The sequence below is a fragment of the Myotis myotis genome, unplaced genomic scaffold (genome assembly GCF_014108235.1).
Source record: "Myotis myotis isolate mMyoMyo1 unplaced genomic scaffold, mMyoMyo1.p scaffold_m19_p_14, whole genome shotgun sequence".
NCBI lineage: Eukaryota > Metazoa > Chordata > Mammalia > Chiroptera > Vespertilionidae > Myotis > Myotis myotis.
Window position 1 is genome coordinate 22,762,628 of NW_023416318.1, and position 19,379 is coordinate 22,782,006.

A 19,379-nucleotide genomic window follows, 5' to 3' on the forward strand; every position below is an offset into this window, starting at 1 on the left:
GGTCTATACTAACTTGGAAGGTGAAATGATTTGATGAAATATACCTCCAAATCCCAGCACCACATGCCTTTGCCAATCCAAAATTTTGTTGCTGGCTGTTCAGACAGAGTGTAACCCAGGGTCTAAACAGCATTCAAGGGTTTAATGACTTTTTTTTAAATTACTGATTGAAAGTTGTCTTTTCATAGATCAACTTTATCTTCTTTCAACAATATATAGAGGCACAAAAATAGAAAGTCAACTCTAGAAATACTATATGACGCTGAGTATTAAACCTGGGCATGATTCCCATACTCCATGTATATTTAAAAAAACACTCAGTCGGCAGAGCCTAGAAAGCGGCCTAAACACTTCCGTGCAGTGCTCCTGTGTTCTAATGTCAGAAGGAATCTAAACAGCCTCTGCTCTAGCAACCTATCTGTAACCCCGAAGAGTTTCCTCCCAACCCTGTGGAATGGGAGTGGTGGATTAAAAAGTTGTAAAACAAGAGTGACAAATGTGGTGACCTGTCAAGCATATGGGAGAAGGCAGAAGTTATCATTTGACTTACAGCAACTGCTTCCAGAAGGGGCCCAGTTAAGCACTGACTCAGGGAGCTCATCCAACAGACTGAAACAAAAGAGTAACACACAATGAATCTGCTTGCGATCCTGTGATTCACTGTTTTGATTAGTACACAAAACTCAAATTCTGTGTTGTTGAGTCACTAATTCTTAACTTTCACCACCAATTAATAAGAGGGAAAGTGGAGGTGGGAAGATCCCCCAATTCTCATTGACCAATTTTATATCAATCACCTAGAAACTAAATAATGTAGAATTTAATTCAAAGTTTACACATGTAAAAATGTAGAAGTAGCAGTATCTGTCATTCTTTTCTTAAAAACAGGAAAAAATACATAGAAAAAATATATGTGGATTTTAAGGATATTTTTCCTCAAGTACTTACTATTGGGGAGGGGCAAATTATTTAATTACTTATGTATATTGTTCTCTATTGGGCAGTGTTTCACGCTATCCTATGATTAAACAGATTAACAAAAAATATCCAAAAATAAATAAACAAAAAAACCCCATTATTCTAACCATTTCCAATGTTTTAGACTGAACAAGTACAACTCTAAGTTGCTTCAGCCACAAATATATAAATATTCAATGAAAATTACTGATATGGATGTGTGATTCATAAACTCAGGCACAGGCAGAATTGCAACAATAAATGCACTGATCTAATACTACCCTATTTCAGGAAAATAAAAGGCTTAGGGAGATATGGTAGTATGGTTGAATATGCAAGTATGCCCTTATGGAAAATTCAGTGTTATGCCTCCTCAGCAAGTTGAATAAATTATGATTATGTATTATACACTATAAGATGTTTGAAAATGTCTACAGTTTACCTTATACACTTCGTAATCTATTAGCTTTAATGATCTATAGGTATTACTAATAATCAAATCAAAATGAAGATATTAATATATGTAAGGATCCCTAAAATGTAAATAAAGTTTATATTTATTAGCATTATATTTTATTATTTTATATAATCCCCTATTATTATATTTGAATATACATATGTAGGTATATTCATTAAAGATATCCACAATAACTGCATCTATATATGCATATTGATAAAAGACTAAAATCATCAGTAAGTCTTAATAAGAGGAAAACATATATACTAGTATGTATGTATATATATATATATATATATATATATATATATATATATCATTAGAATTAAAATTGCTAATCTTTAAAATAAAGTACAATATTCAAACTCAGTAAACTGAGGTGGAAAACTGCCAGGACTGTTTATTTATACCCATTACTGAGTTTTGGCTTGACCGATATACTGAAAAATGTCAATTACATGGGGTCAATATGGACACATTGCTCATTGTAGTAACAACTGATTAGATAGCTCTAATATTGACTTATATAAATGTGTTCATCTTGGGTGAGAGACTAGAGTGATCAAGTTTCCAAGTGGAGAAACATTTCATATAATAGACGGTACGCCCGTATTTACAATAATCTGTATTATTCTGCATCTGCAGGCCAACCTTTGTCTCTCTTAAGAACCGATGCCACACTGGATTTGAAAGTTGATTTCTGTGAATCAGCTAACTCTTCTGTAAACTTCTGATGTAACCTGTCCTACTTAGAACATAGCTGCCTTTCCCGACAGTGATATTCTATCTGTGGATAATGACTGTTGGGCATATCTTAGTATAAAAAAAAAAAAAAAAAAAGGCTACTCCGCGCTCCATGCAATTGACTTTTTCTTCGGCTTGATAAGTGAGAAAACAGTAAAATAGCAACACACTCTGTTCTCAGTCTGACCTAATTTTCATGCTAACAGATTCTAGCTGAGAAAAACTGAACGTGAAATATTAAAAATGTTTACATGGCTGCAGGATTACCTTTTAGATAAAACACCTCATGTAAAAATTCTGTTTCTTCTTTCAGAAACAAAACATACTCCCTCCAAGACACAAGATTAAGAAAGAGGTATGCTGCTCTCACTTGAAAAATACAGGCCAGATTCGTCCCAAAGTGACTGTCGCTCTGCGCAGTTAGTACGAGTCACACCGAGCTCGGGCGGCCCGCACACACGTGCACAATGCTCATTTGAAAACCCTCTTCCTGGAAAACTCCACCACCTAGAATCTAAGCTTTGGAAAACACCATGTAAAGGAACAACATGTCGCTTTACATTCTGTATTACAACTCGTGTACACGTGATTTCATAGGCATCACCTAATGGATTTGATGTCTGTCAGCTGTTTGGTTTTTTAAATAATATTTTTCAAACTTAAGAAATGTGCCTTGGTTATCATGTTGGGCGGATGGCAATCTCCTCTGGGATACTAACTCCCCTTCATGGGTGCCTGCAGACCTGCTGCTGTACATGATGGGAGACGGAAATCTTTACTTTGTTTTCGCAGCCTGGACGGCCACCGGGTCCTGCAGGCTCCGCTCCCAGGGCAGCTTCCCACAGAACCACCGCAGCAGGCAGTAGCCGAGGATCTCAAGGTCACTCCGTCTGGACAGGGCTGGAGGAGTCGGCGTTGAGAGAGAAAGATGAGGGATAAGCAGGTTTTGAGAAATGGAGAAATCGCTGATTTAACGACTACTGATGAAATATGAAAAAGCCAAATGGGCAACGTGTTTTGTTTGTTCAGCTGGAGTAAAATTTAAAACGCCGAGGCGCTTGGCTCCAGTCCACAGACAGGCAGTGACTTGTTGCTGTTGAAAGTAAGGGTCAGTTTCCTCACCTCCTCCAACTTCATCCTTCCTTAGTCTAGCCTGTCACATGAACTTGATCTCCATGGCCTCTGACATGATCCAGACAACCCATAACCTGGCACCAACACTTTCTCAAAGAGCCAAGCAGTAAAACAAAGAAATAAATGTCTGCAGCTAAATTGCTAACATATGTTCCAGGAAGTCCATGGGGTCTGCATTGGTCATGCAGAGACCCTTTGAGTGCAGACTAAACACTGATGGCCTTTTCTGTTCCACTCACGCGAGCAGCATTTGAAGTCGGAAGAATATGACAAAACTGCCATCTAGTGTGCAGTATGAAAAAACAGGTCTGTCTGAAGATTTTTCCATTAATGAAAGTGAAGGATAAAATATGCCTTCTGTTTTGGGTACATGGTTCTAAAAATTTTACAAATATTAGTTTTAGATTTAAGCAGAGCTAAACTAAGATTCTGGGTCAAATACCCTGAATAGAAAATATAAAGATGAGGCAATGGTATGCATGGGAGTGTGGGCGGAGGTGGTGGGAAGTCTATTTTGAAGCCTAACAGAGGCTTTCAGCATTTTTATATAAAATTCAGTAAAAGAACATTTCTAGGTTACTGCAAATATCATTTATGTCAAACTACTAAATATTGTAGACTAATTCCATCATAACTTTATATTTTAAAAAGGGCCTGGTTTAAAGAGATGGACAATGAAACCTAAGAATCATGTCAAATATAAAAAAATATTACTGAAATAAGGATGAAAACATTAATGAAACCCTACAAAATAAACTCATTATTTTAAACCATTCTAACCTGTTAAAGAACAAGTTGGTATTTACATTTCTACCATTACATGAATGCTCATCTGTGCAGGGATACACTCTCCTGAGTGTAATCTGCGGCTGTTAAATTTTCTGTAAACAGGTATTCTATTTTACCTTTCATGAAATAAACTCCAAAACAATCGCTCGGTCAACTTAGTTTTTAGTTTAAAAAGTTATAATACTAAGAACACGCTGCTAACACATCACAGCTACTTTTGGTTACTATACATAAGTTTTTATAAAAGCAGAAGACAAGATTAGCTCTTACACACACTCTATCTTAACTGCTATTAGAGTATGGGATTATTAAAGGCCCTTCAGTCTAGCAGAATGCTACAGCCCCCTGGGTGCCATTTACTTTCTGCACAAGCTTCAACAATGTCCTAATGCGAGTCCGGGCTCTCGTATTAAAATAAAAACACGATCTCTACCACAGTTTTGTAGTGATTTCTTCGGCAATAAATCTCCCATTAATAATGGAAGGGTTCCATTTTTACAGATGTGTTCACAAGTCCCTTTTCCATTATGGCAAGTCCTCATTACCACCACTTAAAAAATTCACATCTTCTAATTTTTGAGAAAAATTGTATTCTGGCACCTGTTTGGAGGACATAGGCTACACGCAAGAGGGCCTCTGAAGAAGAACAATCAAGAATTAAAATGGAATGAATTTTCCAGTCACTTTCTCCCAGCCTCTGACTGAGGGATTAATTGACCTGAAGCAGCAGTAATGACAAGTCATTTAGATTTCTGAGGCCAGTCTTTCATAAACTGGTCTCATTTGAAATAGCCCTTTAACAGTTAACTTTACTTCACAATTACAGTTTGGCCTTACCTAAATAAAATACATTATCACATTTTCAATGTTTTACTTATTTTTATTGTGATATTATACATAAATAACAATGGTTAAGTAGGTGTTTTACCAGTGTTTCCATTCAGTTCTATAGAAATAAATATAATGTTTAACAACATGCTATATTTTCTCTTTCCCACCATTAAAGAGTGAGATGAAATATTAAAAATGTTTCTAAGTACATACCCTTCCTGAAATTCCCTCCCAGAGAAATAAATTGGGAAAACTGATGTATTTCAGTGAAATTAAATGCTAAGTTTCTACCAACAATTATGTCTTCTTTCCATCTACTGTACACAGAAAATTTTAATATCTGTTAATTAAAAATAAATACTTTAAATGATAATAATATGTGTGTAACTAACACAATAAACTGATATGTCTTTAATTGATTTTAAAATATATCAGACTATAAATGTCATGCCAAATAATAATTACTGAATCTAGGAAATGAATATTTTATAGTTACTACATATATTCTTTTATTTCCTTTGTATTTCAAAAGAAATAAAATGCTGAAAATAAAAAGAAAAACAAGAATTAATTATAGTTGAAGAGGACTATTAATGTCTAAGTATAAAAATATTTAATTTGAAAGTTAAAATATATTATGGATTCTTTTGTTTCTGGATAATTTGTATTTCTGTATAATTTACTGTAACATACAGAGTTCTTCAGTTAGATTTGTTAATTAATATAATTATTAACAGTATATTTTCAGACTTCCTAAAAACACCAAACTATTACTTAAAAACAAAATTTAGTTATTCTTATCTTTCTTCTACACTCTCTTGTTAGTTTCCAAATATAATTTAGCATCTAACTTTTATTTAGCTTATTAATATGAAGCAATGTACATGACTCTTTTTGTGAAAAGCCTGTGGTGTTCTCAATGGCTCAACATTTCTAAATTATAAAGTATTGCCTAGAGCAGAGGTTTTCAACCTGTGGGTCGCGACCCCTTTGGGGGTCACAGGGGTCGCCTAAGACCATCGGAAAACACATATAATTACATATTGTTTTTGTGATTAATCACTATGCTTTAATTATGTTCAATTTGTAACAATGAAAATACATCCTGCATATCAGATATTTACATTATGATTCATAACAGTAGCAAAATTACAGTTATGAAGTAGCAACAAAAATAATATTATGGTTGGGGTTCACCAGAACATGAGGAACTGTATTAAAGGGTCGCGGCATTAGTAAAGGTTGAGAACCACTGGCCTAGAGGAACAATGATTGAAAAATAAGGTACAGGGAGGGACTTGAATTCTATTTCATTAGAAAGCTGATGACAGGAACAGGTGACACTGAAATGCGTCCTTAAAAACAACTGATGTGATTTATGAAGCTGCTACTGTGCCAGACACTCTGACTGCTTTGATATTATCTCCTTTATTCATCCTAACAATATAAGGTAAGTATTATTAGCCCTGTTGGCAAGTAAGAAAACAGAGACTCGGGGAGGTTAAATAACTTGCTCAGTATCACGGAGCAAAATTTGACACAGCTCTGTACTGAAATCCTTCTATCAGAATCCAAAGTCCACACTCAACCTAATAATTACTTTGCTTCCAACATTAGTTTTAACATCATTCAAACAACATTATGTATACTACTCTATAGTTAGGGACTTACTTGAAGTAGGCATTTTAATGTAACACACCAAACGATACACCGATACAAAGACAGTTCTTTTGGCAAGAAATAAACAAGCAGCAAATCCTGAGTTCTAAGCTGCAGCACAAAAATTTTTCATGCAACTACTCTTTCAGGATACTATTGCTTTCAAACTAGTTCATTCTGAAGAAGTGTGTCTAGTTAAAATATTAATTCATAAAGTGTTAAATGGTCCTTCCAAGATGGTACATGAACAGAGGAGTTACCTTACAGTGATGGCGAACCTTTTGAGCTCGGCGTGTCAGCATTTTGAAAAACCCTAACTTAACTCTGGTGCCGTGTCACATATAGAAATTTTTTGATATTTGCAACCATAGTAAAATAAAGACTTATATTTTTGATATTTATTTTATATATTTAAATGCCATTTAATAAAGAAAAATCAACCAAAAAAATGAGTTCGCGTGTCACCTCTGGACACGCGTGTCATAGTTCGCCATCACTGCAGTAGGAGCTGGTCCTTATTCTAAAAACAAACTGGAGTGAAATCATCTGGGCCCAATTCATCAAATGGAATGAAAGAGGAATTGAGAGAACAAGAAAGGTGCAAGTGTTAATCCCAAAATGAATGTGATTATTCGCCCAGAGGGTTTTCTGTTTAGTTTTACTTCTTACACAGAGCACCATTATGAAGTGTGAAGAAAAACAAGTTTAGTAGGAAATCATAAAGTGAACTTGAAAACTTTTGCCTCAAGCAAACAGGGGTTTAAATGCCCCAAATACTCATGTATATGCTCAGAAATGACAATAAGAATGCAGAATGCACCTGAATAAGATGCTCACCTGGGCAAGGGGAGGGTGACTATCTGCAAAACAAATCTAAACTTTATTTTTATGTTTCTAAGTAGTAAACAGAGGTTACTGTTATTCAGGATTTTGTAAATTCAGATATACATATAACAAGCTGCAAACTGTTATGATGACCACAAATGTTTGTAATTTCAAAAAGAATGACATTAGGAAGAAAGAATGCAATGTGTGACAATGCAAAGAAAATATTAAACACTTATTTTTGTCTGTACCTTTTAAATTCTAAGGCTTAGTTTTTTATGAAACACCACAGTGGTGGGCTTAGGAAACGTTACTCAACAGAGCAAAGGTGTAGATATCTTGCATCTGGTCGATGTGTATTCTTAACCCAACCAAAGAGTTCAAGACCTATGTCATGACTTCAAAAGTCATGTCTAACTGTCAGAATTGGGTTACGCATGCAGAAGAAATAGTTTCCTCATTATTGCTTATTGATAGATACATCAACCAAAGACTATTTACAGCAGATACATTTACCTAAAACTAGAAATCAACAGTATTTTTTCTGATTACTAAAAGCTCCAACAGAGCATATCAACAGCTTGATGGCTTCCCTTGACATCCTATAATTGAAAAATGGGTTCTTTTCTGAATTATTGTTTAAGAAGATAAATATCATGTCACCTCCCCAAGTTTGGTAACATTAAAATACAGTCTCGGCTTATTTCACATATATTTTGTAAGTTGGAGTGCTAAATTATAGTGAAGTGAAACCATGCAAGAAATAACACAAGACTTGGATTTCATACACGGTAGCAATTGGCAAAAATAAAAAAAGTATGTAATATATCTTTCCTTGATACTGAATATATTACATAAACAAACAGCCATTTAAAATGCAATTTAGATATCATATTTTACAGTCATCCATGATGTCAAATTAAAACAGGCATTATACACTCAATGCACAGGTCTGAAGTATTTAAAAAAGCTCAATATGTTAAATGCAGTATATCTCAAGAGAAATTAGGTATTGACTGCATGCCTCAGTGAGTAGAAAAATCTACAAAAATCCATACCACACATTGATCCAAATATTGCTTTTTTAACATTAGTAAGAATGTAACAAATTTTAAAATAGTATATTTGACACAGATATAATTCTCTTTAATTATCAGGCAACGAGCCCAAAATATGTCAATGTTTATACATGTTAGTTTTTATGAAGAAAAAAACGTTGATACTAGAAGAGATAAGCCCAACATACATTACTCTAATTTTACACTAAATGAAGCACTTTAGCCACTCAGAAAATACCTTTAGGTCATTCAAGAAAATTGAGTTTGAAAAGTAACTGCAATTTTTTTTAAAAAACATACAGATAAAGCCGAAACCGGTTTGGCTCAGTGGATAGAGCGTCGGCTTGCGGACTGAAAGGTCCCAGGTTCGATTCCGGTCAAGGGCATGTACCTGGGTTGCGGGCACATCCCCAGTGGGGAGTGTGCAGGAGGCAGCTGGTCGATGTTTCTCTCTCATCGATGTTTCTAACTCTCTATCTCTCTCCTTTCCTCTCTGTAAAAACTCAATAAAATATATTAAAAAAAAAAATTAAAAAAAAAAAACATACAGATATATAGATGCATGATAGTTACAGAAATAGTTATTTATCTATTCATCTGTCAATCTATCCACCCTACTGTATATATCTCTTTGGTTTGTAATAATACAAGCTACCCTTCTTTTAAATAAAATGGAACTAGAAAGCTTAGGTCAGACTGTTGATCGGTACCTTATACAAACTTCTTAACTATAAAAACCCAATTAATCCACAAAAAAATTAGTTATCTGTGGTTTATGAATAACCACTACAAAAAGTACAGAGACCAGTGAGTCTGATCAGGTTAACAGTCTCTGTTAAATGGCTAATTCACAAATTAGTTTCACCATAAAGCCGGACTATTCCCTGGGCCTGACCAGACAGATACCTCTGACACATGACAAATGCTTTGACGCCTAGAGGTTCCATTTCCCAATGACAGCTTGTTTTGTTCATTACGTTTTCCTTTGCATTATCTAAGTATTTATTTGATCTCATAGTTGGACTGTTATAGAAAAGATTTTTCTGAGATTAAACTACATAGTGGCTGTACCAAAAGTAAACGCATACATATTTATGAATTTGACCTTCTGCATTTATGGCTATGTTTATTCTGGTTCCTAGATATAACTAAATGATTATTTCATTTCTAATAAAATCCTAAAGTGAACTGTTTTATTTTGGAAAACTAAATGCAAAATAATTAGAAATGAATTAAAACATTGAGGATATAAAACCCTTTACTTTGTACAGCAGACTAAAACTGCATATTAAAACTTGAGCAAATATCCTATATAATAAAGAGGTAATACAAATTAACCCTCATGCCCTCACAAGATGTCTGCTTACGACCAGGCCTGCAGGAGGGTTAGTGAGGGACCACCAAATGACTGAACAAGTAGGCTGTGTGGGGTGACCAGGCCGGCAGGGGGGTTAGTGAGGGATGACCAAATGAATGAACAGCAGGCTGCGTGGGGCAACCAGGCTGGTGGTGGTGCCATGAGAGGGGACCAGGCCAGCAGGGGGGGCAGTTGGGGGTGACCAGGCCAGCAGGTGGGGGGCAGTTAGGGGCAACCAGGCTGGCAGGCAGGTGAGTGATTAGGAGCCAGCGGTCCAGGATTGTGAGGGGGATGTCCAACTGCCGGTTTAGGCCCGATCCGAGGGGTCCCGGATTGGTGAGGGTGCAGGCTAGACTGAGGGGACCCCCCGCCATGCACAAATTTCATGCACCGGGCTTCTAGAGTGTGTGTGTGTGTGTGTGTGTGTGTGTACACACACACACACACACACACACACACACACACACACTAGAGGCCAGGTGCAAAAAATTTGTGCACTCGGGGGGGTCCCTCAGCCCGGCCTGTGCCCTCTTGCAGTCTAGGACCCCTTGGGGGATGTCCACCTGATGGCTTAGGCCCGCTCCCAGGGGGATTGGGCCTAAGCTGGCAATCAGACATCACTCTGGCAGCCCAGGAGCCATCGGGGGATGTCCACTTGCCAGCAGGGAGCAGGCCTAAGCTGCAGTTGGACATCCTTAGCGCTGCTGAGGAGGCGGGAGAGGCTCCCACCACCACCACTGTACTGGCAGCCATCAGCCTGGCTTATGGCTGAGCAGAGCTCCCCCTGTGGGAGCGCACTGACCACCAGGGGGCAGCTCCTGCATTGAGCGTCTGCCCCCTGGTGGTCAGTGTGTGTCATAGTGACCAGTCATTCCCAGTTGTTCTGCTGTTAGGGTCAATTTGCATATTACCCTCTTATTATATAGGATAGAGGCCTGGTGCATGGGTGGAGGCCGGCTGCTTTGCCCTGCAGGATGTCCCAGATCAGGGAGGGGGTACTGCTGGGGTGCCTGGCCAGCCTGAGGGGCTGATGGCTGTTTGCAGGCTGGCCACAGCCCCTTCAGGGTGGGGGTCCCCCTGGGGGTGCCTATCCAGCCTGGGTGAGGGGCTGATGGCCGACTGCAGGCTTTCCACAGCCCCTTCAGTGTGGGGATCCCCGCTGGAGTGCCTGGCCAGCCTCAGTGAGGGGCTGAGGGCCATTTTCAGGCTGGCCACACCCCCTTCATGGTGGGGGGTTCCTGCTGGGGTGCTTGGCCTGTCTGGGTGAGGGGCTGATGGCTGTTTTCAGGCTGGCCAAGCCCCCCAGCGGGGACCCTCACCCCATGAGGGTATGGTCATCCTGGGTGAGGGGCTAATGACTGTTTGCAGGCTGACCACGGCCCCCAGCCACCCAAGCTCCCATTGGAGGCTGGCTGGAAGCAGGTATCTGGGATTTATCTGTCTTTTATAATTGAAACTTTGTTGCCTTGAGCAGAGGCCACAGCCTGCCAGAGCAGGCAGGAAGCTTGGCTTCCTCCATCGCTGGGGCAACCAAGCCTCCTGCTTGCTCCAGCTCCGTGGCTGCCGGCCACCATCTTGGTTGGGTTAATTTGCATATAGTCGCTGATTGGCTGGTGGGCGTGCCTTGGGGCATAGCAGAGGTACGGTCAATTTGCATGTTTCTCTTTTATTAGATTAGATACATACATCTAATCTATATTATATCGAATATATACATCTAATCTATATTACATAGAATATATACATCTCATCTATATTGCATCTAATATATACATCTAATCTATATTAGATATATACATCTAATAAAAGACAAACATGCAAGTTGACTGTACCTCTGCTACGCCTTAAGCCATGCCCACCAGTCAATCAGAACGACTATATGCAAATTAACCCAACCAAGATGGCGGCCGGCAGCCATGGAGCTGAAGAGAGCAGGAGGCTTGGTTGCTCCAGCGATGGAGGAAGCCAAGCTTCCCGGTCAGCTCTGAGCTCCACTGAAGGCAACAAAGTTTCAATTACATAAGATAAATAAACCCCAGATACCTGCTTTCAGCCGGCCATGGCCATGGAGCTGGAGCAAGCAGGAGCCGGCTCTGAGCTCCACTGAAGGCAACAAAGTTTCAATTATAGAAGGTAAATAAATCCCAGAATTAAAAAAAAAAAGAAAAAAAGGAGAGGCTGGGAGCTTCCGTCGCTGGGGGGCTTGGCCAGCTTGAAAACGGCCCTCAGCCCCTCACCCAGACTTGCCAGGCACCCCAGTGGGGACCCCCACCTTGGAGGGGGTGTGACAAGCCTGCAAATAGCCATCAGCCCCTAACCCAGGCTGGCCAGGCACCCCAATGGGGAACCCCACCCTGTAAGGGGTGTGACCAGCTGCAAACAGCCATCAGCCCCTCACCCACGCTGGCCAGGCACTCCAGTAGTGGCCCCCACCCTGAAGGGGGTGTGACCAGCCTGAAAACACCCATCAGCCCCTCTCCCAGGCTGGCCAGGCACCCCAGTGGTACCCCCACCCTGATTCGGGACACCCTTCAGGACAAACCAGCCAGCCCCCACCCATGCACCAGGCCTCTATACTACATAATAAAAGGGTAATATACAAACTGACCCTAACAGCAGAAAGACTGAGAATGACTGGTCACTATGACACACACTGACCACCAGGGGACAGACGCTCAATGCAGGAGCTGCCCCCTGGTGGTCAGTGCACTCCCACAGGGGGAGCTCTGCTCAGCCACTAGCCATGCTGACGGCTACCAGTACAGCGGTGGTGGCAGGAGCCTCTCCCGCCTCCTCAGCAGTCCTAAGGATGTCCGACTGCAGCTTAGGCCTGCTCCCTGCTGGCAAGTGGACATCCCCCGAGGGCTACCGGGCTGCCAGAGTGATGTCTGACTGCCAGCTTAGGCCCAATTCCCCAGGGAGCGGGCCTAAACCAGCAGGTGGTCATAGCCCAAGGGGTCCCAGACTGCAAGAGGGCACAGGCTAGGCTGAGGGACACCCCGAGTGCACAAATTTTTGTGCACCGGGCCTATAGTATATATATAAATACACATATATATGTGTGTATGTTAGCTATGTGTGTATGTTAGCTATGTTTGTATGTGTGTATGCATGTGTATGTATATAATAGGTATACATGTATATCTGTATATTTAGATATAGATATGCCTAGAAGTTTAGTATAAATTCTATTTTAAATGCATTAAGAGAATATTTTTATAGGAATCCTATGAAACCTATAAAAGTAAATATTCACTCTAGCATATGACTTTCCAGCAAATACCAAAAATATGTAATATAGACTCTTCCCTGAATAGTTTTGCCAGGGAGATAGTATCTTTCTACTATCTTGTTCAGTTCAATATTCTCCCCCAAAGCCCTACCATGGTGAAATCTACCCAACTAATCACATGTATTATTATTTAGGGAGGAAAAAGCTTAAGCGAACTACAAAATAAAAATTTGTTCAAACATTTTATGAGGATAGCACAATAAAAGCAATGCCCTAAACCTGTGGTCGACAAACTGCAGCTCACGAGCCACGTGCGGCTCTTTGGCTCCTTGAGTGTGGCTCTTCCTAAGCCTTAGGAGTACCCTAATTAAGTTAATAACAATGTACCTACCTATATAGTTTAAGTTTAAAAAATTTGGCTCTCAAAAGAAATTTCAATCGTTGTACTGTTGATATTTGGCTCTGTTGACTAATGAGTTTGCCGACCACTGCCCTAAACTATGGAATAACTGTAGAGGACTTTCAGAATTACCACAGTCCAAACACTGTCCAGATCAGGGGTCCTCAAACTTTTTAAACAAGGGGCCAGTTCACTGTCCCTCAGACCGCTGGAGGGCTGGACTATAGTTTAAAAAAAAACTATGAACAAATTCCTATGCACACAGTGGCGGCAAAAACACTTGGTGGGCCGGATAAATGTTTTCGGCAGGCCGCATGTGGCCTGGGGGCCGTAGTTTGAGGACCCCTGGTCCAGATTAACATGTAACAACTCTTCTCCCCATTCAACAATCACACTGGTTTCTTAGCTGTTTTAAAAGCCAAAACCACAATGTATCAAGATCAGAACTACCAGTTGAAATAAGTGGTCCAACCATAAGTTAGTATCATTCTATATAATAAAAGGGTAATATGCAAATTGACCTTAATGGCGGAATGACTGGTAGCTATGACGCACACTAACCACCAGGGGGCAGACGCTCAATACAGGAGCTACCCCCTGGTGGTCGGTGTGCTCCCATATGGGGAGCTCCGCTGAGCCAGAAGCCAGTGGCAGTGGCAGGAGCCTCTCCTGTCTCCGCAGCAGCACTAAAGATGATCCACTGAGGGCTTAGGCCCCCTGAGGGCTCCTGGACTGCAAGAGGGCGCAGGCTGGGCTAAGGGACCTCCCCCTCCACCACCCCCAGTGCACGAATGTTGTGCACTAGACCTCTAGTCATTAACAATCAGAGCAATGCTTAAGAATCTGTATGATGAATTTCGTTATACCACTATCAAAAAAGTACTCCTCCCAGATTCCTGTAAATACTTGCAAACTAATGAATCTGGCAAAAGTGAAGAAGAAAATTCACTGAGAGTAAAGAACTTTAAATGGAACAAGAACCCACTATCAATGAGCATTTGATTCTTATATTTCTTAATTTAATTAAAACCATGCCCCATTTATATTTTTGAATGTTCACTGATTCATTCACAATGTAAATGGTGAAAAAATACAGATTTCTTAATTTCTGAGTAATCATTACTTTTCTAACCAAACTACCCTTGAAAAGTAATGTAGTGATTTATTTTACTCTAATCCAAAGTATAAAAGCTAATTTCCATTTCAGAAATTTAACCTATGATCCTTCCTGAAAGAAAGACAGTATCCATCCAACACACTTGTCTTACTTTTGCACTGGCCTACCTTAAACTGGGGTGGGTTTTAATTGCTTTGGAAAATAATCAAGACCCCTCTACATTACATGGTCAATGGTCCTTTTAATAGAAAAGGCAATAATATACAGTTGTTTGCACCAACTAAAACTCGTTAAAAAGTCTCAGTTTAGGGTATCAGTTCACCAGTCATTAACAAGTGCAAATGTCTAATTGCCTTGTAGTGAAAATGTGGATCTTTGCAAGCTGTTTATAATTATTTGTATGGCTTGGCAAACTTGAAAATACTTTTATAAACAAAGTTTAAGGAATATAATTTTGAAAGCCAAAGTTTTTCAATAATCACCCCTTTTTTTACTAGCATAACATTAGAATTGACTTTTTGTCTTGCTGACAGAGCAACTAAGAAAGTACAGTTGCATTGACCATATTGATTGTGAACAAAGCAACCATCAGTGGGACTCTGCACCATATATTTTCAATATTGACCTCCTACTTCCTTTTCCATGGCTTTCTGGGTCGGCTATTGGATTTGGACTGCAGTGTAATAAACAGCTAAGGTTTAATTAATGGTAAATGAATACAAGACATAGGTTATGACTTTAACTAATTAGGGAATTGTTGAATTAAGTCTGCCCTGGAATGCAAGGCAGTACAATCAATATCCAATAAAAGGACTATGTATGTAATTTACCTGCAAATGTGTTTCCAATACCATCAAAGTGAGTTTAAATAAGTAAGATATATGAAAGGCGACTAGGAGAGATTTCCACAAATTAACACTTTATAGTTTCAGAAGAGATTTTCTTGTTGAGAGATGGTATCTTCCAAAGCTCTGATAAGGGCACAATGAAAAACAGGAACAATTCTTCACCAAATTCTTTAGCAAATCTGTATTCTTCACTACAGCATGAAAGTTCAGTGCTGACCTCCAAGTTTAATCTACACAAACTAGTCATTTCCTGCCCAAAATAAGCATCAAGCTTTGCTTCCTTGATACCCTTGTGCTTTTTTTCTCACTTGTCATAGTCTGTAGCTCCTCCCCCACCCCATAAGACAAATAGTCACTGGAAGACAAAAATCTCACCAGTGCTCTCAGTCCTCAAAGTGACTATGCAAAGGTCATTTCATAGAGTCTTATTACTCTGTAATTATTCTTGTGAAATAAAAATTAAAAAAAAAGAAACTTACCTACACCCTTGTGGGCATCCAAGCTGGTAAACTCCATTGTCCCATTATGGCCTTTTCTAGGATTTTCCTGATACTGTTTGTGGTTCCCGTTGGGACAATATCTGTAGGCAAGTCCGTAATCTGCAAGATAAACCTGGAAGACAAATGAACCATGCTTTCAGCCTCTGAAATGTAACCTTTATCATTAAGTCTTAAGAAACTGTTAGGTTAAGAAGTCTTATACCTACATTTGTATTAAACCAAATGGTGCCTTAGGATAAAACAGATACAACTGAGGACCATGACAACTAACTTTCCAGTTTCAAACCTGACTTCATCATAGGCACATCTGTTTCTGAGTTGACTTAGAGTTTTAGTCTTTTTAATTTGCTCCCAAATTCCCTCCTCTCCAGGTGGGCATCTAGACATCAAAACCATAACCTACCTTTTTATCTGTATTCATGCAGCTTAGGGGGCTCTGCCTTTTTTTGTAACCCCTTGTCTGTAACATAAAACTGTTTCAAGCAGGGAGGGGGAGATCGGGGCACACAATCTAAACATACAAACTTAATGTTACAGGAGTTTCCATGAACAGGAAGTATAAAAATAGTGAATAGATCGTAAGAGGTAATGACTCAAAAAACACACCAGCATGGTGGATTTAAGAATGGAACGTCAATGCAGTATTCTGCCATTCATAGTCCGATCCATATCATCACTGTAATCTTTGCAAGTCAGTCAGAATTTGTAAGTCAGTCAGAATTGCAAGTAGGGTTCCCAAACAGAATATAAATTGATAAATGTCAGAAGTCAATTCAAATGAATTTTTCTCAGATTATTTTGGAGTGAGAAAGAGATAGGAGACATAGTTTTACAGATACAGCATATACTGAACAGAAACTGTTATGACTAGATATTTACTCTGACATGAAGTCAAAATATAGTCATTCCCAACTATCTGTTACCATGCTCCCTCTCCACCCAAAGAAAGCAGTTTCAACTTTTAAAATGTGTTGTTTCACATACTTCTTTAAAATTTGTGGATTGAGGCAACATTTCATGATGGAGCTATAAGACAATCCTATCTAATAAAAGAGAAACATGGTCATTGGCGTACGACCGCTACCCTTCCCATTGGCTAATCAGTGAGATATGCAAATTAACTGCCAGCCAAGATAGCAGCCGGCAGCCAGACAGCTTGAAACTAAAATGAGGCTTGCTTGCTTCAGTGACGGAGGAAACCAACGCTCTCCGCCTGCTTTGCCGGCCTCTGAGCCTGCAGTTTAAGAAACATTGTAATGAATATAGAAGCTAAACAAAACCCCAGAAACCTGCTTTCAGTGAGGCCGGGATCTTAGAGCTGGAGTTATACAGTGTTTAGATTATAGAACCCAAACAAACCAGATACCTGCTCTCAGCAGCAGAAGCCTCAGAGCTGGAGCCAGAGCTAAAGCTGGCCCAGAATAAAAAAGAAAAAAGAAAAAAAGGAGCAGTTGGGAGCTTCAGTCGGCCTGAAAACAGCCCTCAGCCCCTCACCCAGACTGGCCAGGCACCCCAGTGGGGACCCCCACCCTGAAGGGTGTGTGACCAGCTGCAAACAGCCATCATCCCCTCACCCAGGCTGGCCAGGCATCCCAGTGGGGACCCCGCCCTGATCCAGGACACCCTTCAGGGCAAACCAGCCAGCCCCCACACATGCACCAGGCCTCTATCCTATATAGTAAAAGGGTAATATGCCTCCCAGCACCGGGATCAGCGGAGCCGCGAGGCCTCCCGGCACCGGGATCAGCGTGACAGGGGGCAGCGCCAAAACCCCGATTGCCCTGCGGCTCTGTGTGTGACAGGGGGTGGGGCCACAACCTCCCTATCGGCCCTGCTCTGTTCGTGACAGGGGAAGGCACCCCAACCTCCTGATCAGCCCTGCTCTGTGCCTGATAGTGGGGAGCTCCCCAACCCCCTGATCACCCTGCGGCTCTGTGTGTGACAGGGTGCGGCGCCCCAACCCCCTCCCCCCATGGCCCCGCTCTGTGTGTGACGGGGTAGAGCCATAACCTCCCCATCGGCCCCGCCTTGAGTGTGACAGTGGTGGCACCCCAACCCCCTGATCTGCCCTGCTCTGTGGGTGATAGAGGGCGGCGCCCCAACCCCCCCCCCCCCGGGCCCTACTCTGTGTGTGATGGGGTAGAGCCATAACCTCCCCATCGGCCCTGCCCTGAGTGTGACAGTGGCAGCACCCTAACCCCCTGATTGGTCCTGCTCTGTGGGTGATAGAGGGTGGCGCCCCAACCCCCTGATCGCCCTGCTCTGTGTGTGACAGGGGGCGGTGCCCCAACTCCCCTATCGCCCCTACTCTGTGAGTGACAGGGGGGAGCTCCTCAACCCCCTGATGGGCCCTGCTCTGTGCATGACAGGGGGGAGCTCCCCAACCCCCCTGATGGACCCTGCTCTGTGCGTGACCCCCTGATCGACCCTGCTCTGTGCATGACAGGATACGGAGCCCCAACCCCCCTGATGGGCCCTGCTCTGTGCGTGACAGGGGGCAGCGCCCCAACCCCCTGATCGGCCCTGCTCTGTGCGTGACAGGGGGTGGTGCCACAACCTCCCTATCGACCCTGCCTTGAGTATGACAAGGGGGTGGTGCCCCAACGCCCCAATCGGCCCTACCCTGAGCATGACTGAGGGTGGCATCACAACCTCCCAATCCGCCCTGCTCTGTGCATGACAGGGGGCGGCGCCCCAACTTCCCAATCGGCCCTGCTCTGAGCCCAACCAGGGGCTGCACCTAGGGATTAGGCCTGCCCTCTGCCACCCGGGAGCAGTCCTAAGCCAGCAGGTCGTTATCTCCCGAGGGTTCCCAGACTGTGAGAGGGCACAGGCCGGGCTGAGGGACCCCTCTTCCAACCCCCCCCCCCCCCCGAGTGCACAAATTTTTGTGCACCGGGCCTCTAGTAGAGTATTATAAAACCAGTACTTCAGCCCACCCTGAGTGACTCAGTGGTTGAGTGTCAACCCATGAATCAGGGGGTCATAGTTTCAATTCCCTGTCAGGGCACATGCCTGGGTTGTAGGCTCAATCCCCAGTGTGGGGTGGGAAGGAGGCAGCTGATCAATGATTCTCTCTCATCATTGATGTTTCTCTCCCTCTCCCTTCCTCTCTGAAATCAATAAAAGTAGATCTAAAAGAATAATAAATAAAACTTGCATTTTAAAATATATTAAAAGTATTTATCTTTTAGTTTCCGGAAGGTCTTGGTTTTAGGATAGCTTAAGTAGGAGGTATTTTGAACTTCAAAATATAAACAGCACAGAGTTTTCTTCATTTGTTGGAGAACATAGCTTGCTAGTATCTGAAAACATGGTATTTCAGTTTTCTCTCTCGCCCATAGATGCTGTTTCTCTACATGGTCTCAGAAGTAACTGATCCCTCTGCTCTAAGTAACTAGACTTCAGGATCAGATGTGCAACTGGCTGCTTGCTTTCACTATTTATGATGTATTTTTTATCTTTATTTAT

General features: G+C 41.4%; 2 protein-coding genes across 11 annotated transcripts in view; one reads left to right on the forward strand and one right to left on the reverse strand.

The window, feature by feature from the left end:
• FANCL (FA complementation group L) overlaps window positions 1–2,847 on the forward strand; it is a 77,562-nt gene extending 74,715 nt beyond the window's left edge. The window contains exon 13 of one of the 2 annotated variants that reach the window (XM_036334493.1): window positions 2,472–2,847. In XM_036334493.1, the coding sequence (XP_036190386.1) occupies window positions 2,472–2,582 (111 nt within the window). In that variant the 3' untranslated portion in view covers window positions 2,583–2,847. The remainder of the gene's footprint in view (window positions 1–2,471) is intronic. The other variant, XM_036334495.1, reaches the window with a different exon arrangement.
• Window positions 1–19,379, reverse strand: part of VRK2 (VRK serine/threonine kinase 2) — a 111,407-nt gene that overhangs the window by 48,603 nt on the left and 43,425 nt on the right. For 7 of the 9 annotated variants that reach the window (XR_004971830.1, XM_036334487.1, XM_036334486.1 and 4 more), the window contains exons 8-10: window positions 15,888–16,020; window positions 2,938–3,058; window positions 551–609 (exon numbers count right to left, since the gene is read on the reverse strand). Coding sequence is in view for 8 of the 9 variants with exons in the window: in XM_036334487.1 (XP_036190380.1) it covers window positions 551–609; window positions 2,938–3,058; window positions 15,888–16,020 (313 nt within the window). In the remaining variant the exon portion in view is untranslated. The remainder of the gene's footprint in view (window positions 1–550; window positions 610–2,937; window positions 3,059–15,887; window positions 16,021–19,379) is intronic. The other 2 variants (XM_036334491.1, XM_036334489.1) reach the window with 2 other exon arrangements.